The 26,932-nt window shown below is 42.3% G+C and overlaps 1 protein-coding gene across 19 annotated transcripts in view; it reads left to right on the top strand.

The window, feature by feature from the left end:
* DLGAP1 (DLG associated protein 1) overlaps nucleotides 1-26,932 on the top strand; it is a 1,086,743-nt gene that overhangs the window by 873,064 nt on the left and 186,747 nt on the right. For all 19 annotated transcript variants that reach the window (XM_070050436.2, XM_070050435.2, XM_070050434.2 and 16 more), the window contains one exon: nucleotides 5,137-5,377. In XM_070050436.2, the coding sequence (XP_069906537.2) occupies nucleotides 5,137-5,377 (241 nt within the window). The remainder of the gene's footprint in view (nucleotides 1-5,136; nucleotides 5,378-26,932) is intronic.

The raw sequence follows: 26,932 nt of genomic DNA, 5'->3' as shown, positions 1-26,932 counted from the left end.
TGGCATCTTAACCGCTAGGTTCAACACCCTAGCCAGGACTTTTGATTTAGTTCACCCCTCCAGCGTGTTTGTGTGTGTGTGCACGTGTGTGTATGTGTGTGTATAAACCTATATGAATTGGTATCTATGGGTACACAGCTACCTGGTAACAGAATATAACAAACTCTATTATCCTAACTCTTAACTGGCAAGTCACTTCAGTGCCTTCTAGTATTGGTAATGGTGACATTGCTAATAGTAGCTATCCGAATGCACTACTTACCATTTATTTATTGATTACCATGGCAGAAGCACTGCATGTTATCTCATTGATTTCTCATCCACTCTGTAAGAAGAATCATTTTTAATCTATGAAACTCAGTCACAGAGAATTATAATAAGTTCTCGTTCTCTTTCATCCCACTACAGTACATTATACCAAGAATAGTTTCCTTTGCAAAGCACTACCTCTATATATGCTTTAGACTTTGCAAAAAAGGGCTGGCTTTTATGATGTTAGACATTCCCTGCCTTGCAAAATAATGTCTACCAGTTTTGAAATGTCTACCATGCATGTGACTAGAAATATAATAAACATTTTTTACATTGGTTGTTATCCTTTACAAAGTTCTGTGAAGTAGGTGAAACTCAGAGAATTCAAGTAAATTATCCATTATATAGTACAAAAATCATTACTTAAAAAGCTTCTTCAACCCATTCAAAAAATAAATCCCAAGTGGATTTAAAACCCTGGACTAGAACCTGCAGTACCGGTGCCGCAGCTCACTAGGCTAATCCTCCGCCTGCAGGAAGGCAGTGAAGGATGGCCCAAGTGCTTGGGCCCTGCACCAGCATGGGAGACCAGGAGGAAGCACCTGGCTCCTGGCTTCGGATCAGCACAGCGCTCTGGCCATAGTGGCCATTTGGGGAGTGAACCAACGGAAAGAAGACCTTTCTCTCTGTCTCTCTCTCTCACTGTCTAACTGTGCCTGTCAAAAAAAAAAAGAAAAAAAAAAAACCTAAACAGTGACAAAAATATTAAAAAGAAAAATATATGTATGGTACCCTCATGAGAATTGTTACTTATCATAAAACAAGAATTAGGAGTGGGTGTTCAGCACAGCAATTGGAACACCTCTTGAGATACCCACATGTCATATCAGATTGCCTATTCTGAGTCCTGACTCCTCCACTTCCAATCCAGCTTTCTGCTAATACATACCCTGAGGGGCAGCAGGTAACGGCTAAAATACTTGGGGCCACCCACACTGGAGACATGGGTCGAGTTCCAGGATCCTGGCTTCAGCCTGGCCCAGGCCTGGCTGTTGCAGGCATTTGGGGAGTAAACCAGTGGATGAAAGATTCTCTCTCTCTCTCTCTCTCTCTCTCTCTCTCTCTCTCTCTCTTTCTCTGCCTTTCAAATCAAATAAAATACATGCATACATAAAAAAATTATGAGAGAGAGAGAGAGATCTTCCATCCATTAATTTACTTCCAACCACTTGGGCCATCATCCACTGCTTTCCCAGGCACATTAGCAGGTAACTGCAGTGGAAGTGGAGCAGCCAGGACTCAAACGAGCACTCTGATAGGTGACGCTGGCATTGCAAAAAGAGACTTAACACACAGTGCCATGATGCTGGCCCCAAATCAATGATTTTTATATGCAGAAAAACAGTCTTTCATGTGTAAACGATATAGGTAAATTGTAAGCTTGGATAAAAACAGAGAAAACTGTGCCTATGAGCCTAGCCTGAGGAATTTACTAGTCAATGAGCTTCAGACAATCAAAATGACCAGACATAAGAAATTGTTAGTTGTTGTCAAAGAGATCACATAAACAAGACCAGTGTCTGCTAATAATAACTAATAGAATTAAAAAGGAGAGAACAATCCAACATGGGAAGCAGGATACACAGCAGACTCATAGAATGGCAGATGCCCTAAACAGCACTCTGACCTCAGAATCAGCCCTTGAGGCATTCGGATCCAGCTTAAAAGTCCCTGAGAGTTTCCAGGCATGGAAAGCCAAGACACGTGGCCAAAAAAATGACCTAAATGAAAGATCTCTGTGAGTGAGATCCCAGTGGAAAGAACGGGTACCTTTCTCTGGAGGGAGGAAAGAACTTCCACCTTGACTACGGCCTTGTCTAAATAAGGTCAGAGTTTGTGAACTCAAGAGGCTTCCATAGCCTTGGTAGCTCATGACAAGAGCCTCAGATGATTACTGACATCATAAATAAGAGTGTCAATTGTTAAATCAACAACAGGAGTTACTGTGCACTTACTCCCCATGTAGGATCTCTCTGTCCTTCATGTGTTGTACTATGCAAATTAACAGTAAAACTACTACTCAAACAGTACTTTATACTTTGTGTGTCTGTGTAAGTGCAAACTGTTGAAATCTTTACTTAGTATATACTAAGTTGATCCTCTGTATATAAAGATAATTAAAATGAATCTTAAGAATGGGATGGGAAAGAGAGTAGGAGATGGGATGGTTTGCGGGTGGGAGGGTGGTTATGAGGGGGAAAACCACTATAATCCAAAAGTTGCACTTTCAGAAATTATATTTATTAATAAAAGTTTAAAAATAAATAGATAAAGAAAGAAAGAAAAGAAAACATAAAAAAAGAAACAATGAAGCTGACGCCATGTCTCACTTGGTTAATCCTCCGCCTGCGGCACCGGCATCCCATTTGAGCGCCAGGTTCTAGTCCCGGTTGCTCCTCTTCCAGTCCAGCTCTCTGCTGTGGCCCGGGAGTGCAGTGGAGGATGGCCCAAGTACTTGGGCCCCTGCACCCACATGGGAGACCAGGAGAAGCACCTGGCTCCTGGCTTTGGATCGGAGCAGTGCCAGCCATAGCAGCCATTAGGGAAGTGAACCAACAGAAGGAAGACCTTTCTCTCTATCTCTCTCTCTCACTGTCTGTAACTCTGCCTGTCAAATAAATAAATAAAAATCTTTAAAAGAAACAGTTGTAAACATTACAGGTATAGTTATTTTTAAAACTAAGACTAAATAAGGGTTCAGAGAAAGGGAGGAGCACACAGTTTCTATGCTGTGAGAATATAAAATCAGCTCAGCTAAATTTAAATAAGTTAACAACAGAAGGACTACTTGCAAAATAAAATTGTGAACCATTCTCAATAATCAGATATGAGCAGTGGTAGTATTAGTGTCATTCCCAGATCATAGTGCACATATTGTGGAATAAAACAAAGAAACAGTTGTAACATATTCCAAGTCCATCATCTCCTTGGTTCTTCAGAACCTGCATCTTTAGTATGGAATAAAGATAAAAGTAAACGTATAATACAGAAGAGGTTACACGAAAGGCCCTGAGACTGAATTTGCATAGGGCATGGTGATAGCCTCGTTCTACCCACTGAAAAGGCCTCAGAATACTGTTAACCTAGCAGTGACGTGAACCATCCTGTTGCCCAAATCGTGTTCCTGTACCCTGTTTTGCACTGAAAGAAGGGCTTTGTGGAAATCTGCTGTTGCCAGAACTGGACAGGAAAGGTATGAATTCCTTATCATCCCAAATAGCAAGGAGGCTATCAAAGACTACAGGTTTCATGTCCAAAGGGCTCAGGAGCCAACCCACTAGGCTCCCACTGGAAAGGTGAGACAAATTTGGATTCGTTAAGAATAATTGAAGTAGACTTAAACCATCAATAATTTTAAACCTTTGAGTTGTTTTTATATTTTTAAAAATTGAGCACCTTTGGAAGATAGGAGGGAACAAACTTATAAACAGGAGAAATTAAGCATTTATGTTGCTATTCTTATTGAACTAAATCATTTAGTAACCACATAATCTAAGAGAAGAGGCATTTGTTTATTAAAATACTACATATAAAAATCATTTATTTTGGGCCAGCATCATGGCACAGTGTGTTAAACCTCTGCTTGCAATGCCAGCATCTGCTATCAGAGTGCTCGTTTGAGTCCTGGCTACTCCACTTCCACTCCAGTTACCTGCTAATGTGCCTGGGAAAGCAGTGGATGATGGCCCAAGTGGTTGGAAGTAGAAGAGTGGATGGAAGATTTCTTTATCATAATTTTTTATGTATTACGTACTTTATTTGATTTGAAAATGAAAGTGTTATTTTTAAATTGGAAAGAATCCTCATGAAGAAGAAAGGCAGGCGTCTCTCCACTGACTTCCTTAAGGTAACCGGTCACCCTTATCCAAAGTTGTCAAAAAGGAGCCATTACTACACTGCATCATCAGATAGCACAAAATGAGATGGTCAAAAATTATAGTATTTTTGGTATGTGTCCTAATTACAGTTAATCTGTTAAATCCTAATTAGTCATGAGTTGGGTATTACGAAAAAGAGAGATATGAAGTCCTGGGAAATAAAATTGTTCCCAAATCTCCATCAAGTCTGCTTCAAAGGGAGAAATCAAGCAGAGCATCTAGTTGGTCCTATTTTCTCTTAAGTGGTGCTCAAACCCAGTGTAAGTTACATACAGATATATAGATAGATAGATAAAGATACAGCTATATATATAAAGATAGATAGATAGATAGATAGATAGATTCCTAAAAAAAGAGGGCCTCATTTTTAAATACACTTAGAACAATTTGTGGACTGCATCAGCTTTTTATAAAGAAGGGTGAACCCCTATAAATAATTTGAAAATCTCAATGGTGCTTTCCAAGGTTCTGACATATCTCAGATGACTCTTTTTGTACAGTTAGTTTCTTCCCTGAAAATATACAGCATCGTTCCACAGTTCGCACCCAAGCTTCAGTCAACACCAAAATTTTTGATGAACTAGACACTTCAAAAAGCACAATAAAAAATGCTAGTTTCTGAAATGTTTGTGCTAAAAAAAAAAAAAAGTTACACTGAAATGTGAACTCTGACCATTCTTCTTTAAGTCCTCCTTTATAAATAAGAATCATCACTTCCGAGTGCATTGAAAGACTTCTAGCCCCCTGCTTGCTTGCATTCTAAAAACCATGTTTTTGGGGGGATCATTAGCTGGACGCCTCTCAATGATAGTCCGTAACATAAAGGAGATAAAACGCCTTTGAGTTTAATGTGACTAGATGCTGCTCTGTCTCCGGGGGGATTCAAGTTGGGGCAGGGCAGGTGGAGAACCAGGTGCAAGCGTTACCGCCCCCGTTTCGTCCCCAGGTGAGCGAGATGGAAGTGAACGGGCAGTTCGAGTCCGTGTGCGAGTCCGTGTTCAGCGAGCTGGAGTCTCAGGCCGTGGAAGCGCTGGATCTGCCCGTGCCCGGCTGCTTCCGCATGCGGAGCCACAGCTACGTGCGCGCCATCGAGAAGGGCTGCTCCCAGGACGACGAGTGCGTGTCGCTGAGGTCGTCGTCGCCGCCGCGCACCACCACCACCGTGCGGACCATCCAGAGCAGCACGGGTGAGTGAGCCGGCCTTGGCGCTGCCTGCGCGCCCCTGTGCTCGCAGACTGCTCCCTCGCCACCCTCACACACGCGGCCAGTAAGAGAAGGCGGCGCATGTCGCGCCTTTGCTTCCTGCCTGCCTCTAGCGCCCCTCTGGCCACATTCCCACACATCCCTTCCGTCACCATCACCATCTCAGGGATCAGCAAGGGGAAATAGCTACAGCACCACAAGGGACAAACAGCACGGCCGGAGGGCTTACCCAGTCCCCACACAGCAGCCTAGGAGCCAGCAAACTGATCCCATCCGACCCCCACGCTCAGTAATTGCGCTTTGGCTCTTAGAAGTGTGACCCTAAATGAACCAGACACCCTGAATTCTGTGCATCACAGAACTGGAATGCTATGTTTAATTTCAAGATAATTGCAAAATGACTTTTCCCAAAGACCTGAAATATCACGATGAAAAAATAAGAAGAAAGAAATGGATGACTCAGTAATATTAATTGAACGCTTTATGAGTTTTTTTATTATAACAGAAATCAGGCTTATTTCATTATTTTAAAACTTTCTGTCATATGCAAATAGCACCTCCTTTGCCTTCTAAACTGTTTTTAGGCTTATGTGAATACACTAGATTTTTATCAGATTTTAGGCCCAAAATTGCGTAACTAGTTTCCATGACACTGAAGCCTATACAAGTAATATAGCCTTGGGCTAGGTATCACAATGGGTATGTATCTTTTTATATTTATATAAAATTTGGATTCTAAGAAGAAAATCCTGCCATATTAACTAGGATTGACTTTATGGTTAAATTCAGCATAACTCCAGTAGATAGGTTTATAAGAAAATCATCCATCAAACCTAGAATCAAGGATAATAATGATTAAATTAGAAGAACCTGTGCCAGAAGATTAGTATTATTCAATGTGAGTTCTATGCACATCAAATGTCAGTAATTATCATTAAGCATGAAACTTTTGCAGTCTTAACAGTTGATAGATCCTGAAACCCGAATTAAGGAGAGATAGGGATTGAAGTAAGAATTCTTTTTAAGTGCTTAGATGTTTAACAAGAAAAACTCACTCTTGACCACTGCAAACTGAGACTGATAGAAAAGCAGTGCTTCCAGACACCACACTGGCTCAGCAGCTCAGCAGGAGCTCAACCCAGACTCGAACCCAGGCTGCCACCGTCAGAGCAGAGATCACAGGTGCACGCTCTTGCTCACTAGGCAGTCCTCCAAGACCAGCCACAGACGAGATTAATTAGATAAGATTGATTCATGAAGAGAAAAAGTGCTTTTTAGAGAAGTCAACCATGAGCATATTCACGTGTGTTTGTATTCATACAATAAATGTAATTTTGAAGGTCTGCCCTGTGCTTCTGGCATATCGCTGTGTCTTTAAGTGTTTTGTATTGTCACACCCCTCACCGCCCACACAACCACTCCCCAGTGTCTGGTCCGTTCCTATCTATAATAACCTCATTGTCTGCTGGTTGAAATTGCTCCTTAACTACACAAAATGCAGATCCTTGCCCAGAAATGACAAGGGGCACTCTCAGGAGAAGTAGCAGGATTGACCCTCTCCTTCCCTCTCGGGGGCAGCAGGTGGATAAAGTGGGCAGAGACTCCACATGGGTTTTCTCCTCTTATTTTGTTGTTTTGACATTAAGAAGCAATTGGCTTGAACTTCCTGCACCAGTTCTTGTTCCGTTCCTTTCAACTCCAAGTACCCACAAGTCTGACTTTCCAAGGCTGTTTCCAGATACCCTGGAGAGGCTCCCAGAGTTCAAATAATAGGGTTGCCAAATAAAGTCCAGGTCACCAGCTAAATTTTAATTTCACTTAATTGGTGAATGGTTTTTATAGTGTAAGTATACCAAATATCATATGAGAGATTCTCAAACTACAAAAATGTTTGTGATATTAGTAGTCTTTGCTAAAGTCCAACAAAGCTATCAGAGAAGGAGGTGAGTAGGTTTCTAGGAGGATGTCCTTCATTGTAGCATTTAGAATCTGAACTGAACCTGAGGGACTTTAGTGGGCAAGCCTATGTGGTAGAACATCCAAAACAGGGAGAAGTGAGTGGCAACTGCAGGTGGTGATTGTATCTGATGCTTCTTGGGTCCCATGAGTCTTGTTCTAAGTGCAGGGCCACCTCCATCTACTGCTGTCTTTATTGAAGAGGGGCCTGGCTCCAGGCCTGGCTGCTCCACAAGCATTTGGGGACAGGAAGATGTGATTTTTCCCCCCTGGAAAGAGTGAAGTATAAAATGATGAATTATTGCACAGGGCAGGGAGATCCCTTACTCATCAACAGCATTATGATATATGATGTTTGCAGTCATGGAAAAAGAAATGAGTACTAAACCATGAAAGTAGATTCTCAAGCCCATTAGGTAGTTAAGAGTGTAATGTTAAGAATTCCAGTATCCCCTGTCACGGGTTCTCTATTTAGAAATTCACTATTTATGATACAGTAAGATTCTATTCTGTATTATGTTCCTCCCCACACTACTCCTATGTGCTTCTCTCTCCCTCCCTTCCCTTCCCCATTTCTTTTTTATTTTCTCCCCACATGATCTCAGTACTACATTTATTTCCTTCTTCTACCGTTTACTTCTTACATTCAGTAAAATACAATTTCTTATTGAAAATACAGAAAATCAGTTCTTTAGTAAGAGGACCTTACTAATGTTTGAAAGAATGTGCTCATATTTGAGATCAGGAAAGTACTTTGCTCTAATTCTAATGATTTTCCCATGTGCACAGGTCAAATGTACACCAGCTTTAGTAGGGTTTGGGGTAGGTTTCTCCTTTTGCTTCTCTTCCTTAGCTCCTTATTCTTGAATTCTCGCAACAGACTCCGTTTTTCTTAAACTTCCCTTTATCCTTAAAAAAAAGCATTTTTTTTTCAAATGTAATTATTAGGTATAACTTTTCCCCCATAACCATCCATATTCTAAGTTTTTGGTTTTTGTATTCACCAATTTTAATTGTCCAGATTTTCAAGCATATATACTGTGAAACTTTCTCTTCCAGCCTTGACTTTTATTCGTAGTAGCAAAATGAAATCAGACAGAAGCCCACAAGAGTCTGATTCCGCAGTAGAGTTGTGAAGCTGGGTTGGACTCCTAAGTGGCCAAAGGGATCCTCTAGTGCTGTTGGCAGGTGAGCATGGGTGATCGGAGATACCTACGCAAGCAGGGAGTATCAGGAGCAGAGCTCAGGAGAGCTGTGCAACTATGCTTCCTTTGATTTATGGGCTTTTTGGCTTACCTTGCAATGATGGAATCTTATATTCTCTCGGCCTGTAATCTACTTCAAAGATCCAGCTATTCCTCTATTGAATAGATTCAGCACATTTTTATAAGTTTTCTTTCATTTTTAGTTGACATATAATAATTGTACATATTTATAGAGTACAGTTGATGTTTTGATACATATATACATTGCGTCTTGACTAAATCGGAGGAGTTAGCATACCTACCATCTCCAATATTTATCATTTCTTTGTGATCAAAACATTCAAAATCCTCCCTTCTAGCTATCTTAAAATGTATAACACATTATTGTTAGCTGCAGTTGAAACTGGTGCCAGAAATATACACAGGCCTCCACTCCAGAGTACTGGATCAAACTCGCCCACTATGGAATATAGCAATGAAATTTTATGCATTTAAGTATGAATTTTCTTTTTACTTCCTATGCAGAGCTGTTCTATAAACTATTGAAAGCATTACCACATTGTAGCTTGTTAGTAGCCTAAATATGCAGAAACATTTTATTGTAATCATAAATAGATGCACACCAGAAAGATATAAGATGCATGCTTCCAAGCATATGGAAAAGAATGTCAGAGGGGTGGGCAGTGTGCTACAGAAAATTAAGCTGCCACTATTTGGGACACAAATATCCCATATTGGAGTGCCCGGGATCAAGTCCCACCTCCCCTCCTCATCCTGCTTCCTCTAACTCACACTCTGGGAGACAACAGATGCTGGCTGTATTTGGGTCCTGCCACCCCCGTGAAAGAACCAGATGGAGTTCCTGGCTCCTGGTTACAGCCTGGCCCAGCCCTAGCTGTTGCTGCCATTCGGAGAGTGAACCAGAGGATGGAGAATCAATTAATCAATCTCTCTCTCTCTTTCTCTCTCTTTTCCCCTCTTTCTCTATTCCCACCCCCATGTTCTGCCTTTCAAATAACTTAATTAATTCTTAAAAGAAAGGAAAAAAGACCCAAAAGAATTACTTGCCGTGGTTATATGGGGAGCATCAGATGAGAGAGAGAGAAAGAGAGAGAGAGAGAGAGGTTTGTTTTGTTTTTTAATAAGCATTTATTGCTTTTTTTTGTTTGAAAGCCAATATAATATTGGAATAAAAATAATATTCTTGGGACCAGTGTTGTAGCACAGAGATCTAAACTGCCACACCTGCATTGCCAGCATCCCATATCAGAGTTGCTGGTTCATGTCCCAGCTGCTCTGCTACTATTCCTGGGAAGGCAGTGAAAGATAGCCCAACTGCTTGGACCCCTGCCACCCACGTGAGAAAGCCAGGTGGGGTTCCAGGCTCTGGCTTTCCCTGGCTGTTCATTTGGGTAGTAAACCAGTAGTGGAGAACTCTCATTCTCATTCTTTCTCCCCCTCCCTCCCTCCCTCCCTCCCTTCAAATAAATAAATTATTTTTAAAAGAATACTCTGACAAAAGTAGGCAAATTATCATGATACATGATTCTCTGGCCTTTTAAGGAAATTCTTCATTTTTAAATTGTAAGATTTTGAAAGAAGCTTTATGTAGTAATAATGTTTTGTAAAGAGTATATTCATTTGTCACACTATTGCTCCTGAAGTGTGACCTGTGTGCTATATTATTTTCTTATTAGGGGAATCACTTAAAATAAGATGGAAATAAACTGGTTTCCATCACTGCTCCCCCCAAGAAGGGGCATAGGGCCCTGAGTACAGGGTACCCAGTGTTTGCCAGAGAGGAAAGCAATAGTTTACCTTTTTGGGTGTGGCTAGGACCATAGTACAGCAGTATTTGCAGTTTTATTTTTCTAATAGGAAAGCTCATTTTTTCCCCTCAACTAAGACATGTTCTCCCATAGTCTTGCTTTTCATACCCTCCCGTTCCTGGCAGGTCTGGAACACTTGCTGAAGTCTTGCCTACTAGAGTGGAAGAACTTTATCTCCTGATCATTTGAGGTCAGAGAGTTCTTCCCAGGGTTTTCATTCCCAGCAGTCACCCCCGTCAGGAGACCACACCTAACCCACTTTCGAATCCCGATATTATGTACCCTGCTCCCCACCTCCACCCACATGCAAACCCTAACCAAATAAGACAAAAGCCAAAGAAACATTAAGGTAATAGGTTATATCAACTGCATGTAGCAGGCATTAAGCCTTGGAAGAAGAAAGGGGAGCGAAGTAGAAAAGTACTGAAGTACTCTACACACTGCCCTATCAACAGAAGATTGAATAATCAAGACATCTTCCCAGGGAAACAGCATTGCCGTCAAAACAGGTTGAACCATAAGATATTAACAGTAAAAGAAACGTTTACCTCTTCTAGACCAGGGGTCAGCACACTACAGCTTAGGGGCCAAATCCATCCCACCACCTGTCTTTGTCAATAAAGTTTTATTAGCATACTATTAACACCTATTTGATTACATGCTGTGACTGCTCTCCCTCCTTAACAGGAGAGTTGAAACATTGCTGTAGAGACCACGTGGCCCACAAAGCCTGAACCATTTATTATCTGGCCCTTCACATGAAGAGTTTGCCACATCGAATACATCAACCCTATTTTAGGGAGTGGAAATTAAGGCTCAAAATGGTGGACTTCTAGCTAGATGCAAAGTCAGAAAAATCCCAGGTCTCCCAGCAAAGAGCCCTTTGCTCCTTTGGATCCCAGCTCTGCAGATTATTTATTGCGTGATCATAAAGCAACTTTGAACTTTAGTGTCTTCATGTGTAAAATGAGGTTATCATGCTACTTCTCTTACCAGCATTCATGGCCATTGTTGGAGAATGCATAGAGTTCAGAGAAAGCTCACTTCTTAGTGCCTGGCACTAGGTTAATGAATAGTTTTATTAAGCTGTGAAGGAAAGGTTCATAAGTCCAGAAGACAGATATCAATCAGGAGCCTTTCGAACAAAGCTTTGTTTGTTCTTCAAGATAAAATCAAGTAATAAATATTCAGAAATTGTGTGGCCCGCTTCCTTGTCCCTCTGATGATGAGGTTTTGGTTGAAGCTTTCCAAAAACAACAGGAGACATCCACTTCTCCCTACTCTCTGAGGCTCCAAGAGAAAATGAAAAACAGTACTATTTGTGGTGTACCCTATTCCTTTTGGGAGGTGACTTGTCTGTGTCTGTTTTTTATATCTGAGACAACTGACAGTAATAACTTCTGGAAGAGTTGTATTTTTAAATTTGGAAAGCAATTTTTCAAAATTGTTTATTCATTTTATTTGTTTGAAAGGCAGAGAGACAGAGAGGGTTATCCCGTCTGCTGATTTACTACCCAAATGCCTGCAGAAGCCAGGGCTAGGACAGGCCAGCGCCTAGAGCCAATAACATAAGCCAGTCTCCCATATGAGTGGTACAGACCTAATTCTCTGAGCCATCACTGCTGCCTCCCAGAGTGCACATCAGCAGGTAGCTGGAATCAGGGCAGAATCCAGATCTTTCTGAACCCAGGCCCTCAGATATGGGATGCAGGCATCCCCAGCAGTTCCAAATGCCCACCCCTCTGGAAGACTTCTGATGATAACGTCTCCTTCCTTCTTTGGGACAGTCCAGGTGGGATTTTTCTATAATATTATTAAGTTATAGAAATGCAAAGGTTCCTATCAGTCAGAGCAAGAATTAAAATCTGAAGAACACCATATGCTTTCATCTCTTCCAACTTATTAGGTAAACCACCTTTTGGGAGCAGAGTTGCCAATCTTTCAGGTGCCAGGCTCTGTGAACACCTTTGCCCACATTGTCATCAGAGTTCAGAGTTGGCTCTTTGGTTCATGACAATGAAGAATTACCATACAGACAATAAAGGGGGGTGAGCAAAGCAGCTGAAAGCATATTCTGTTAAGAAACAGAGACCCCTGTTTGTCAAGAGGGGTCCCCAAGGGTGGGGTCTGTCCACGTCTGGGTCTTGGGAGCTTATATAGGGACTGCATAGCCTTTGATCAATTCTTCCACATAGTTCCAATACATCAGTGGTCTGCTTTGTGTTTTCCTGTCTCTTGTGTAGTGGTCATGGTTCCTGAGGCATTAACAAACCTTACCACTTGGAAGATGCGACAGTTGAGAAATATTGTTGACCTGACTAGTCTGGTCAGATCAGATGCTAAGCACTTGAGACATGCTGCTTTGTGGTGTGTTCTGGTCTGGTGCCAGAACATGGTTTCTCATAGGGTTACCTATGGGTATGGGACCCATTGTGTTCCATTACCATAAATCTTTTCATTTTCTTGGGGCAGTGTCTTTTGTCTAATCAGTGGATGGCAGGTTTCACCATCAATAATGAACCTGGTTTCTTATTTCCACGGGGCCTTTCCTAAATGCCTATTAACCCTCTAACTCCTCACAATATGAATAGTCAAGTGGCTTTTAGAATTGTGAGATTCAAGTGAGAGAATTAATAGGGAAGCATTAAGTAACTTATAGAAAGAATACCTCTCCTTGGAATTGATTTTAAATTTCTCAACCTGCCTAGTTTAACACTCATGAGAATAGCTAATCTTTGAGCACTTACTATTTGACAAGTGAGATGAGTCAAGTACATAATCTCATGTAATCCTAATGAATACTCTGTGACATGTATGTGATATTATCATTTTCATCATATAGAGGGGAAAAAATTAAGACAACTCGACCAGACCACCTAGCTAGTAAGTGAGAGAGCAGGCTCTTAAATTCTCTCCATAAGCATCAGTAAATGCTTAGAAAAGTATGGCATATTCTGAAATAACTTGACACAAATCTGTCTCTGGACAAGAGACCTGGGAGTTCCTTTTTTTCATCCTTTCCTCTTACAAAGATTCATTTTGCTCCCACTGTGTGTGGAATATGTATTTTTCATTAAAAAATTCTGCATACCTCTCATTTTTGAAGAAACTGTATGGGTCACAAATTATTGGCATGTTCTTTCAGGTTGGTTTATCTGTGGACCATCTGCTTTAAGTTAAATTAAAGATGCAAAAAATAGAAATGAAAATGAACACCCTACAAAAGAGAAAATACTCTACAGGCTTAAAAGTTCATATTACACATTGTCATTTGAGATCACCATGGATTTGAAAGATCAAATATCTGAGCCATTGATCTAATCATGGTATTGTTGGACAGAACCAAATAGAATAAAGAAATTTTGCCAACTCATATGCAAACTTATCAAGTGGCAAATTGGTTGGGTTTGTGTGTGTGTGTGTGTGATTGATGGAAATGGTCAGGGATCTCCACCCTTAGGTATAGAGGGAAAGTCCTACAATCATTTAATTCTTATATGCTGAGTTTCTTGGTTGAGCTATAAGGAAAAACAGGAGGTGACCGATTTCTGAGATGATGACTCAGAAAACACAAAATAGAAAACAAGGCTCCTTTGATGTGAATATTTGTCGTATGGGAAGATTCTCAAAAGAATTAATGATGTGAAAAAACAGGCCCTAAAAATCCACTTTTTAACCTTTATGGTACCTCCATAGACACTGTTTTATAGTGGTAGAAATTGCCATTTTTAAATCCTTCATGGTCCAGAGTTGTCTGATCCAATTCCTATGGAACTTTAACAAATAGAGCAAAGTAATAGTGATTGGAAACATTACCTGTAATTAATGGTGGCAGTGGAACAACTTTCCAAAGCCACTCAGGTAACATTTTTGGCTCCAGGTGGTACATTCAAGACCTGAAGTTTTGTGTTTCTATTCCTCCTGCCATTGACTTTCTGTGAGTTTTCAGGGCAAACGTTTACTGCTGCCAGGTGTCCTTGATTAAACACAGAGCAGACTAAAATGAATGGTATGCTGATTTCACTAAATTGCCATTTGAAACATTCTTATATTTGTTTTAATGAAAAATCAATGATTATGTAACTATTAACACTCAGAAAGCTTTCTTTGCCATCTGCTGATGTTTTGTTGATATGTAAATTCCACCAACATCAAAAGAATTTTTATTTTTTCTACCTTTTTCTTCCAATTATCAGTATTACTGAAAATATTAATCCTTTAACTCACAGAAGGACATAACTCTTCCAAGTTAGCTCTAAAAATATGACCAACTACAAAAATTTAATTAGATTTTTATCCCTATAATCTATCGCAGGTTATTTTTCGCTTGCCTTTTAAAGATTTTTTTTTTTTTAATTTTATTTTTTTGACAGGCAGAGTGGACAGTGAGAGAGAGAGACAGAGAGAAAGGTCTTCCTTTGCCGTTGGTTCACCCTCCAATGGCCGCCGCGGCCGGCGCGCTGCGGCCGGCGCAGCGCGCCGATCCGATGGCAGGAGCCAGGAGCCAGGTGCTTTTCCTGGTCTCCCATGGGGTGCAGGGCCCAAGCACCTAGGCCATCCTCCACTGCACTCCCTGGCCACAGCAGAGGGCTGGCCTGGAAGAGGGGCAACCGGGACAGAATCCGGTGTGCCGGCGCCGCTAGGCGGAGGATTAGCCTAGTGAGCCGCGGCGCCGGCCTAAAGATTTTTTTTTTGAAAGTCAGCATTACAGAGAGAGAGAGGGAGGCAGAGAGAGATCTTAGATCCTCTGATTCACTCCCCAGATGGCTTCAATAGCCATGCCTGGGCCAGGCAAAAGCCAGGAGCCAGGAGCATCTTCCAGGTCTACCAAGTGGGATTAGGGGCCTAAGCACTTGGCCCATCCTCCATTGCTTTCCCAGGCATGTTAGCAGGGAGCTGGGTCAAAACGGGGGCAGCCAGGACACAAACTGGCAATCATACGGAATCCCAGTATGGCAAATGGCGGCTTTACCTACTATGCCACAAAGCTGGCCCCTATTGCAGTTTTAAGGAGCTATTGTATTAATCAACTTTTTGTTACTTTAACTAAAATGAGAGGAGGGGAAAAGGTTTACTTCAGCTTACTGTTTGGAGGTTCACAGTACAAGGTCGTACAGCCACATTAGCTTAGATATCTGGTGAGGTTGGAGGATGGTACAGAAAAAAATCACATGGTGAACAAGGAAACAGAGACACATTCTTCCTGTGCTTGTGTGAGGGCTCTCCTTGTAATGTCATCATGATTCTTTCATGAACTCCACCCTAGAATCTAATCCAATCCAATCACTTCCCAAAGGCCCACCTGCAGATGCCATAAGTGGACCATGCCTTCACCCTAATTCATTAACCATTAGCATTAATTTCTTAACATGAGACTTCTGGCTCAAATATCTGCATGAGCTTGAGAAGCCAAATCTGTTCAATCCATAATACATACAGAATATTATTTTAAAAATATTAAAATTCACAGTGTTCAACCAGTTTCATGTTTTGGAGCTATACCCTTGACAAGGGGTATCAGATCAGGACAGAAATTGTCTGTATTTCTGGGTAGGATTGCCATGATATCTCCATTGAAGTCCCACCTTGAATTTCATTTTCATTTAACAGTCTTACTCCATTATCTATTTTCCCCCATGATGAAAGTTTAAAATTTAAGAAAATTAACAAGTCATTATTATCCACTGCATCATTTCTAAAAAGAACTTTTCTTTCTTTTAAAATGTTGCTTATGACCAGAGAATCATAATAGGCTTTCAAGTTTGTTTTTGTTATCTTCATGGAATTTCTTTCATCATCTTCTATTTCCAATATTATTAATATCTGTAGAGTCACAGGAAGTTACAAAGACAGTACACAGAGGTACCTTGTGCCTCTCACATAATTTCCCCCACAGATACATCCTAGAAAGCCATAATACAGTGTCAAAGCCAAAACACTAAAATTGGTGCAATGTATACACATAGTTCATATACATATTCCTATAGCCACCACTGCAAACAAGATATAGAATGATTCCATCACGACAAAGTTCTACCAGCTTCCACATTTTGCCAGACAAAATGCAATACACTTACTTTGCTGCAAGTCCCTTTGCCATCTCCCATTTATAATTGCCTTAAATATTCAATGTATACAAGGATACGTAAAAAAAAAATTCATGGGAAATAGAATTAGTTCATTTTGGTACAAAATAAATTTAAGGATTGCATACAAAGGGACTTCAAAATGTTCATGAAAATGCACCTTATGAACAAACTGCACATGGATTTCTAATTTTTTTTGCACCAAAATAAGCTTCCATGAAGTTTCTGAAGTTCATTACCACTGTAATGTTTAGCAACTACATCCTGTACATAGGGCCTCTTCTTAGCATCCAAGTCCACTGTCATCATATCTGCAACCTATGGGCTAAATTGTCTGTTTCCTTTTTTAAAAAATAACCAACTAATGTGGTACAAAACTTCAAAACAACTTTGATTTGAAGAGGAAGGCTGAATCTTCCAGGATAGTAGTATCCATTGTCCTTCAAATAATCCAAGATGACTTAAACAGCAAATCAATGCACAGTTGAACTTCAATAGAATACAACTTATCTTTAAAAATATATATACTAATACTAGATGGTCTCTATGTAGGCTGCTTAGGGAATTGTGTTTGTTAAATTCAAATGGCGGGCCGGCGCCGCGGCTCACTAGGCTAATCCTCCGCCTAGCGGCGCCGGCACACCCGGTTCTAGTCCCGGTTGGGGCGCCGGATTCTGTCCCAGTTGCCCCTCTTCCAGGCCAGCTCTCTGCTGTGGCCAGGGAGTGCAGTGGAGGATGGCCCAGGTGCTTGGGCCCTGCACCTGCATGGGAGACCAGGTAAAGCACCTGGCTCCTGGCTCCTGCCATCGGATCAGTGCGGTGCGCTGGCCGCGGCGCGCCGGCCACGGCAGCCATTGGAGGGTGAACCAACAGCAAAGGAAGACCTTTCTCTCTGTCTCTCTCTCTCACTGTCCACTCTGCCTGTCAAAAAAAAAAATCTAAAAAAAAAAAATTCAAATGGCAGCTACTATATCAATATCTTTGTGGTTTTGTTGACCTTGCATTTACTGTATCCCTTTAAATAAAAACAATGTTGACATAAATCCATTTAAAATTGACACAAATTAAAGAAAGTTCCTTTTTATTTAAAAATAAGTTACCTGAAAGCTGTAGAGCTATCCATCAGAAAAAGACAAATCCACCCTCCAGAAGCCCTTACCACTTCCTTGCTTATATCAAAAGAATCAAAGCACTTGACCTTGGACTGTAGCTGTTGTGAAGTTCTTAACACTTTTATCTGCAATCTCCATTACTGACTTGTGACCTGACAATGAGTTAAAGAGTTTAAAGCCACTTAATTTATAGATTTGAGGAGATTCATCAATTAGCCATCTAAACACAACACCACAGTTCTTGCGCATCAGGTTTGTCCCAGGAATATTTGTTGATTGACAGATGAAAAATTGGGATTTCCTCAGGAGACTGGCTTCTCCAGTGAAGACTGCAGGTTTCTGGGATGACTCCTCCATCTCCACAGAAGCAGAAAGTTCTTTACTTTTCTCTCATGTACCTGAAAATAAACTACTTAATTTTAGAGAGAGTAGGATGGTCACATTCACCCCCATATGTTCTGAGGAGCGAAGTTTTGGTCATTTCTTATTTGAGGGAAAAAATGTCTAGAAATGGGTGACAGGAAAAATCAAGGAGCCTGGTTAACATTAACGTCTGCACATAACAGCTTCCATTTTCTTCTCAGGCTGTTCATTCTACCTTATGTCCTTCCACCCTACTTCTCCTGGCCAAGGCTGCATGAGGTGAAATCCTTGCCTACTCTTCATCTTCTTCCCCTCCCTTATGTGTAACTAAGGGAGTTATGTAATAGTACCCTCTGTTCTGACCCATCTCAAGTCTGTATTTCATCTTAGAATTTCTGAATAGAGGGTTTCATGAACTGTTGATTACATCTCTGGGGTTGATATTAAAACGCAGGAAAAGCCGGCGCCGCGGCTCACTAGGCTAATCCTCCGCCTGCGGCGCCAGCACACCAGGTTCTAGTCCTGCTCGGGGCGCCGGATTCTGTCCCAGTTGCCCCTCTTCCAGGCCAGCTCTCTGCTGTGGCCAGGGAGTGCAGTGGAGGATGGCCCAAGTACTTGGGCCCTGCACCCCATGGGAGACCAGGATAAGTACCTGGCTCCTGCCATCGGATCAGCGCGGTGCACCGGCTGCGGCAACCATTGGAGGGTGAACCAACGGCAAAAGGAAGACCTTTCTCTCTCTCTCTCTCTCTCACTGTCCACTCTGCCTGTCAAAAAAAAAAAAAAAGAAAGAAAATAAATAAAAAAATAAACGCAGGAAAAGCTAGAGGATTGCTGTCAACATATATTCTGTTCTTTTACAGCTTTTTCATAAAATTCATCATTTTCTTCACCCCCTACCCCAGAGAAATACTGGATAATCTCTAAAGCTGCTTGGAATGGGGAGATGTCTCTTTCCTGCTTTGAATCTCCACTAAAAATTTAAAATAGGAGTGGGCATTCAGTGTACCAGTTAAGACACTGCTTGGGATGCCCACATCCGATATCTGAGTGCCTGGATTTGAATCCTGGCTCCATTCCCAGTTCCAGCCCTGCCATCCACGTGGGAGACCCAGATTGATTTCCCAACTCCTAGCTTTGGCCTGGCCCAGCCTTGGCTGTTACAGGCAATTGGAGAGTGAACCAGCTGATGGGCGCAAGCAAGAGAGAGAGAGATGATAGATAGATAGATGTCTGTGTCTCTTTCAAGCAAGTATAATAAATAAATTTCTCAAAGACAGCAAGAATTTCACTTTTTCTCATATCCAAGCCATAATAAACAACCAAAGTTGGCTGGCGCTATGGCTCAATAGGCTAATCCTCCACCTTGCGGCGCCGGCACACCGGGTTCTAGTCCCAGTCGGGGCGCCGGATTCTGTCCCAGTTGCCCCTCTTCCAAGCCAGCTCTCTGCTATGGCCCGGGAGTGCAGTGGAGGATGGCCCAGGTCCTTGGGCCCTGCACCCGCATGGGAGACCAAGAGAAGCACCTGGCTCCTGGCTTTGGATCAGCGCGATGTGCCGGCCGCGGTGGCCATTGGAGGGTGAACCAACAGCAAAAGGAAGACCTTTCTCTCTGTCTCTCTCTCTCTCTCTCTCACTGTCCACTCTGCCTGTCAAAAAATAAAATAAAATAAAATAAACAACCCAAGTCACACATTGAACTCTCCAAAATTTGTTAAATGTGTGTTTCTTTTTACCACTAATTTCCATCTGTGAATACATTCTGCCAAAATGAAACAAACTCAACACAATATTATAATTATGAAAAATTTGAACAACCTTAGCTGGGGTGAATATTTATCTACCAATAGGGAAAAGGTAGGTAAATTCAGAAACATCCATTTTAGTGGACTATAAAGGTAACTACAAAAATTATGTTTAGAAAGAGTTGATAATAATATAATACATAATCAATATGAATGGAAAAGGACTTACTATATACTGAGTTGTACATACAGTACATCAAAGCAGTATCCAAAAAAAAGTATGTTTTTATACATCCACTCAGAGACACACACGCACAGAGTTCAGAGTGTGTCGAGAAATTCTGCCCACAAAAAAATAAAAAGGAAGGAAAGGTACTAGAGATGTTAAAGAGTGGTTATCTTCAGCATGGAAAGCCAGGGTGATGGAAGATGTACTCCAGCAACGTGCTGCTTTGGCATGGTTATTTATCTTAGTATATGATATTTCTTTTGTGGAGGAATTCTAAAAAAGGTTTTTTCGTGGAAATCTTTAAAAGATCCTTTCCTTTGCCCTTCTTGACTCTCACCGTGGTAGCAAGTGAGATCTTCGTAGAGTTTGTCATTTTTCTTCCTTCTCTTCAGATGTCAGAGGCGGTTGATTTGCAAACCACACTTGCAGGTGGTTTTCAAGAAGAAGGGAGTTCAGGACAAAGGAATCGAGCTCCATAAAACCAGCTTATGGCGTCTGTAGAAACATAAATCCACGCCTTTGTAGTTCTTATGCCGACAAAAGCCCCACTCTCAGAGGCACACTCCCAGCTTTGCTTGTGTTCCTGCCAGAAAAGCTCCCCCAAGCAACTGTGGTGAGAAAAAAAGATTTCTACCACAGCTGCAATCTCATAGAACGGTGCAGGCCACCTGTGTTTTCAGAAACGGGAGAAGTCTCTCACAAATAGGAAACTGAACTACCTTACGGGATTGTGGAGTCACAGCAGATCACAGCACTGCCACCGATCAGGAGAGAAAGTAAGACAGACAAGTCTACACTAGAAAACTATTAAGAAGGCTTGCTGCGTGAGCTGTACCAGGGCGGCCGAGGCCTGTGCTTTTACAGAGCTCTGTAAACCTCGGTGCAGTGCTCCGCCAGCGTTGGCAGAGCCGTGTTCCTGGGTTAACGTGACGTCCTTTTCAGCATCTGGCTTTTCCTTCTCAGACCTTTTTCCTAAGTCATCATCTGCCTCCACTTTTCCTTGTTCTGTTCCAAAGAGAACTCAGTGGTACTTGACCATTTCTTATCCATTCCAACAGCACGAGGGGGAACTTTAGGAAAGGTGAAAATAGTCACAAAACCAATTTTCTTTTCTGATACATGTTCTTCTGAAACTCTCTGAGTAAATATGGAATGAATGGCACCCTATAAATAAGCAGTTGAATTTTATTCAGTCGCATGGCCATACTGCATTAGACAAGACTGCTCTAGACTGTGCTTTCCTAACTCTATCTTATATGACTAGTGACTTCAGAAGCATCATGAAGCTTCCATCGAAGAGAAAGAGTATCTACACCTGCTGTGTAGTCTGCTGCATTTTAAGACCTACCTAATTGTACAACTCTTGTATTTCTGTTTTGATTATAGAGATGTGTTTTATTCCCAGAAAGTATGATTACAAGACTTGCATTCTTTTTTTTAAGTGTATTTGTTTGTTTTTATTTATTTGAAAGGCAGAGCAATAGAGAGAAAGAGATCATCCATCTGGTGGTTCAGTCCCCAACAGACAGGACTGGGCCAGGCAGAGGTCAGGTGCCAGAGGTTTCATATGTTTCTCTCATGCAGGTAGCAGGGACCCAAGTACTTGAGCCATCATCAGCTGCCTTCCAGGGTGCTAGGTAGCAGGAAGTTGGATAGGAAGGGAAGGCACTGTGATGTGGGATGCAGGTAACCCAAGCAGTGGCTGAATCCATGGCACCACAACACCTGTCCCCAGTTAGTACTTTTATACCTGTTAGTAAATCTATTGCATTCAAACTGAATGTGCATGACAAGGTGACGAGCAAACTGAAGCTGGTTTCTAGCCTTGGGATTTATGGTTTCACCATTAATAATTCACTGGTTAATCCAGAACCTTCCATCTGGAGCTGGACCTCCATCTACTCACACACAACCTCTGATTATGTTTGAGAAATAATTCTTTTCAAACCTGCATGTAGTTTGTAGCAATCCTTTCTAAAAAAAAAATAAAATGACTCTTCTTGGTCTCAGTCAGGTAAACTGTCTTAGAAGACCATGCTTGGTTTTGCTTTGCTTCCAAGGAATGACTTCATTGAATTATATTACTGGACAGGACACAAATATCTCTCTTTTGTCTAATTGGTTCTGAATCAAAATTATGCTTTTTTAAAAAAGGATAAACATGCGTGCTCAGATAAAGTTCTTTCGTAAGAAGCTATCTGTGCGCCAACACCACGCCTCCAGGAGCATTTGGACATTTCAGAATAGGGCAGAGCTCCCACTTCATTGCCTATGTTTTCCTATATAATTCAGAATGGTAGATCATCCTTGAAATCTTTTATTTTTGAATTTCCCATATGTTCATTTTCTCTCTTTCCACGTATGCCGTAGGCTGAAGGCTACGTAGGCACAGGCAGCTAGCTGAAGCATTAATGAAAGAGGCACACGGATCAAGTCTGCTTCCTGGGGCATGTCCCCAGAATGTGCCACAGGGACATGTGGGTCCCCCGCATGGCAGTCACACTGAGGACGCCCACTGAACCTCTGCAGCCCGTGCCAGGCTTTCCTGAGCTCTCTGTCTAAAGCATGTCCTCACACCACACAGCATGGCACTTCACGTGCAGCATGTACTAGAAGTTCTGTACAGGTGGAAGACTTGAGAGTTCTGAGAACATAACTGTAAGTATGGGAGTGGGTATATGGTGCAGCGGGTTAAGCCACCACACGGGACTTCTGCATCCCATATTGGAGTGGCCGGTGGGAGTTCTGGCTGCTTGGCACTTCTAGTCCAGCTTCTCTTCCCTTCTCTCTGTTGTTATGTCTTTCAAATAAATAAATATTTCTATACAGGTAAAAAAGAAGTCTAAGTGGAAGCATAATGCATACATCTGCTGCATCTTACTTCTCCCTCCACAGAATATACTTCTATCCCACACCATAAGCCTTAATTTTATACCCAAAGGCAATTTGCACATCTCCTGATCTAACTACTAATATGCCACTGTAACATGTACTCATCTCCCCTTTGAGACCAAAGCCTCCCTCAGCTTGACAAATCTTTCCAGTTACTGCAGAAGCCCCACTTGCCTGAGGATGTGTCCACAAGCCCCCAACTCCATCCATCTTGGATCTACCCCTTCCTCATCTGTTCCATCCTTGGTCCTAGTCTTCTCAGGTGTGTGGGTAATATCAGTTCTTCTACATTTTGGTACCTTCTGGAAAAGGCGATTTGGGAGTTCAGTCAGATGCAAGCTGGCTAAGCTGATGAAGCTAGGAATGATGAGGAAGAGACAGGCAGAGGGAGAATAAGTCAAAATGTCTTGATTCAGAATTAACCTGATGATATTGGGTGGGCTCAGGTTCTACTCTGTGTATACGGATGGCCCAAGGGTGATTAAATGAAGAGAATGAAAACCTTACATACCAACACTGGATCTTTTGCCAAGTCTTTCACAGTGGTTGAGTGAAATGGAAGTTAACTGGTTTCGTTTAGACAGAATTGCTTCTATCTGTAGAGCACCAGCCTAAACATACAGTCCTACAAACTGCAGAAAGTGGAAATGAACATTTTAAGTAAAAGTTCTTCGTACCCCTTTGTCTTCCTGTATTTGCTGTTGGGGACCCCTACAGTTTCAGCAGCAATGAGCAAAGGAATGATTTAAGGGACAATTCTTTGAGTTGAGAAACTTGCCAATAATTAACTCCTCACCCACTTGCCATGCGACACCTTTAATAGACCTGCTGAAAATCAGGGCCTATTTGTTATTTGGAGAAAAAATACCTCAGGCAGTTAAAATTTGTTTTAAGATTGATTTATTTATTTATAGAATATTTATATAAATTTAAATGTATAAATGGTATTTAATTTCATAATTAATAGACTTATTGGCTGGCGCCGCGGCTCAATAGGCTAATCCTCCACCTTGCGGTGCTGGCACATCGGGTTCCAGTCCCGGTCGGGGCACTGGATTCTTTCCTGGTTGCCCCTCTTCCAGGCCAGCTCTCTGCTGTGGCCCAGGAAGGCAGTGGAGGATGGCCCAAGTGCTTGGGCTCTGCACCCTATGGGAGACCAGGAGAAGCACCTGACTCCTGCCTTCGGATCAGCGCGGCGCGCCGGCCACAGCACGCCGGCCGCAGCGGCTATTGGAGGGTGAACCAATGGCAAAAGGAAGACCTTTCTCTCTGTCTCTCTCTCGCTCTCACTATCCACTCTGCCTGTCAAAAAAATTTAAAAAAGAAAAAAATAGACTTATTTATTTATTTCAAAGTCCCAGTTACAGAGTGAGAGGGAGAGACAGAGGCCTTTCGTTCATGAATTCACTCTCCAGATGGCTGCAATGGCCAGGAGGTTCATCCAGGTCTCCCACGTGAGTGGCAGGTACCCAAGTACGTGGGCCATCTTCCACTGCCTTTCCCAAGCCATCAGCAGGGAGATGGCTTGAAACTGGTCATGAACTAGCACCCATATGGGATGCACCATCACAGGCTGTGGCTTTACCCACTACACTACAACTCCAGCCCCAGTTATCAGTTCTTGATATCAGATTCTCTAAGGAGAAGTGAGGTACAAATGAGAACATCAACTGTGAAAGCCCAGACACTGCCCATGCTCCACAAAAACCATCCATTTCCATCCCTGCCCAGCGTCAGGGGCTGAGGATCACCATCCAGGGTGTCTTCCACGAACTCTTCTAGAATAGTCTACAGAGATAGGTGGGGCTGCAGTTCTGCAGACGGACTGAGAGAGATCAATGAGTGCAGTGAGTGCTCATTCTAGGTTTGCAACCTCAGCCTTCAGGGCAGAACAGAATGCAAACAAAAACTTGTAGCCATTCACTGCTCTTTCTCCCACTGCAGGCCCAGTGTAAGTTTACCAGACAGTCTGCTGATGAGGACTCACATGTAGTTTCTTAGGACCCGTGTTGTACACAGTCATCCTTAGTATTCCAGATTGATTCCAGGATAGGCAAGGATTCCAAAACCTGTGGATATGCAAGCTCTCCATGTAAAATGCCATTGTATTTGCATAGAACTGTGCACATAGTCCTGTATATTTCATGTCATTTCTAGATGGCAATGCAGATGTTATGTAAATAGTTGTCATACTATATTTTCTAGGGAGAAGTTTGTACACGTTCAGTGCAGATGCAGTTTTTTCTTTGTTGGTTTTCTCCTAGCTGATTATCTCTATGGGAGACTTGAGCCACTTTCAGGAGGTTTGTCTATAAGTTGTCTCACCTGGATGGGTATTTTTCTCGTTGTATATTTGATTTTTGGTCCAGTGGTTATGAACATTTGATCACCAGGCCAATTCACCTGGCTATTCTTTAACCCAATTTTATCATTCATCATGACGATAGCATCTGATTCACTCCCGTGATGAAAGCACTGCTCATTGGAGTTATTATGTGGGAAGCATCAGGCTGTAGCTTTTATCCTCCCAGTTATCAGGTTCTTATCAGATGGAAAGGCCTGAAACAAACAGGGCGCTCCTTGCCTTTCTTCCTCCTTGTGTTGCCTGCAGTACATTCTAGGACTAAGGTCATAGTATTTGTAGTCCTCCTCCTAAAGCCATTCCGGCCTCTCTGTTCTCTTCTGTTTCTGGATTCCTTTTTAGCAGGCACAAGGGTTTCCTTGTTTCCCCTCTCCCCATTGCACTTTCTCAGCTGTTCTCATCAGGTTCCCCCAGCCCTAGAACCCATTAGCTTCTCACCAGTGTTCCCCAACCCACAGGACGGGGAGCTCAGGCCTCCTGGAACCCAACAAGCTTATTCCTGCCGCAGGGCTCTGGCACTGCCCCTCTGTGCCTGGGGTGCTCACAGCTCCCAACCCCATATTCCCAGCTCTGCCTCACGGCCACCCTGCCCCATCCCACATCATCCCCTGCCCCTTTGTCATGGCTCTTTTTCTTCATGGAACTGACTGCTATGTGAAATGAGATACTCATCTAGCATCCAGCCAGAGAATTCCTCTGTTTCTGCTACATCCCCAGCTCTTGGGACCACACCATCTATTCTAGATGCTTTTAAAATATGTACAGAATGATGAAGGTGATAGAGACCTGTGCTTCCCTCTCTACAGTCAGTGACACTGACACCTATGCTGGGAACAATGTGGAGACTGTTAAGGCAGTCTTTAACCTTTCTAACTCACCCCTCCTTTTGATAAAGCAAAAACCCCATGTCCCTCTGCAGGTCCTGGAGCTGGAGTAGAGTGAAATAGGATTGGGGGTAAGGTAGGAAACCCACTGAAATCTACAGGGGCAGGCAAGAGTTTTTGATTTATCAAAAGGAGGCAACAATCTCACTGCCTTCAAACCCTCTTCTTTGTAGATCCCTTCCTCTTGGTAGGAGTGGGATCAGATAGCATGTGAGAAGGTCTTGGTTTATGACAATTTCTCTCTCCTAATGAACTCCACTGGGATTGATGGTGAGTGCCTGCTGTATAAAGCATAAATCCATCTTTGTCTCAAAACTGTGTGACCCAAACTTCACTGGACAAGAATCGGTCTCTCTACTACCGGAAAAAAAAAAAAAAAAAAAAACTCTCTTTAGGATGTCCTCTGTGCTTCCTGTTGGCTGGAAGGAGATCAATGGTTCAGCCTTATTGGCTCTAAGCTTTAAGATGAGTGCCAATTGATAAAATAAACCGGATTTGGGCCTGTCCTGGACTCCTTGGATTTCAGAAGCAGAAGAGCATACCCCTCTTCCCACACTGTGTGCTTCTGATTCCTGTATAAACTGGGTGTGGCAGTGGTGGGAACAAAGAAGAAAGAGGGGGCTGAGGTTGTGGCACAGTGTGTTAAACCTATTTGTGATGTTGGCATCCGATATTGAAGAGCTGGTTCAAGTCCTGCCTGCCCCACTTGTGATCCACCTTCCTGTTAATGAAGCAGATGAAGGCTCAAGTTCTTGGGCCCCTGCTACCCATATAGGAAATCAAGATAGAGTTCCTGACTCCTGGTTCCTGTCTTCAGCCTGGCCCAGTCCTGGCTCTTGTGGCCAGTTAGGGAATGAACCAGTGAATGGAAGATTG

The sequence above is a fragment of the Oryctolagus cuniculus genome, chromosome 10, assembly GCF_051225735.1.
Source record: "Oryctolagus cuniculus isolate XC-2025 breed Fujian yellow rabbit chromosome 10, ASM5122573v1, whole genome shotgun sequence".
Taxonomy (NCBI): Eukaryota; Metazoa; Chordata; class Mammalia; order Lagomorpha; family Leporidae; genus Oryctolagus; species Oryctolagus cuniculus.
This window is presented reverse-complemented; position numbering and strand designations above follow the sequence as displayed.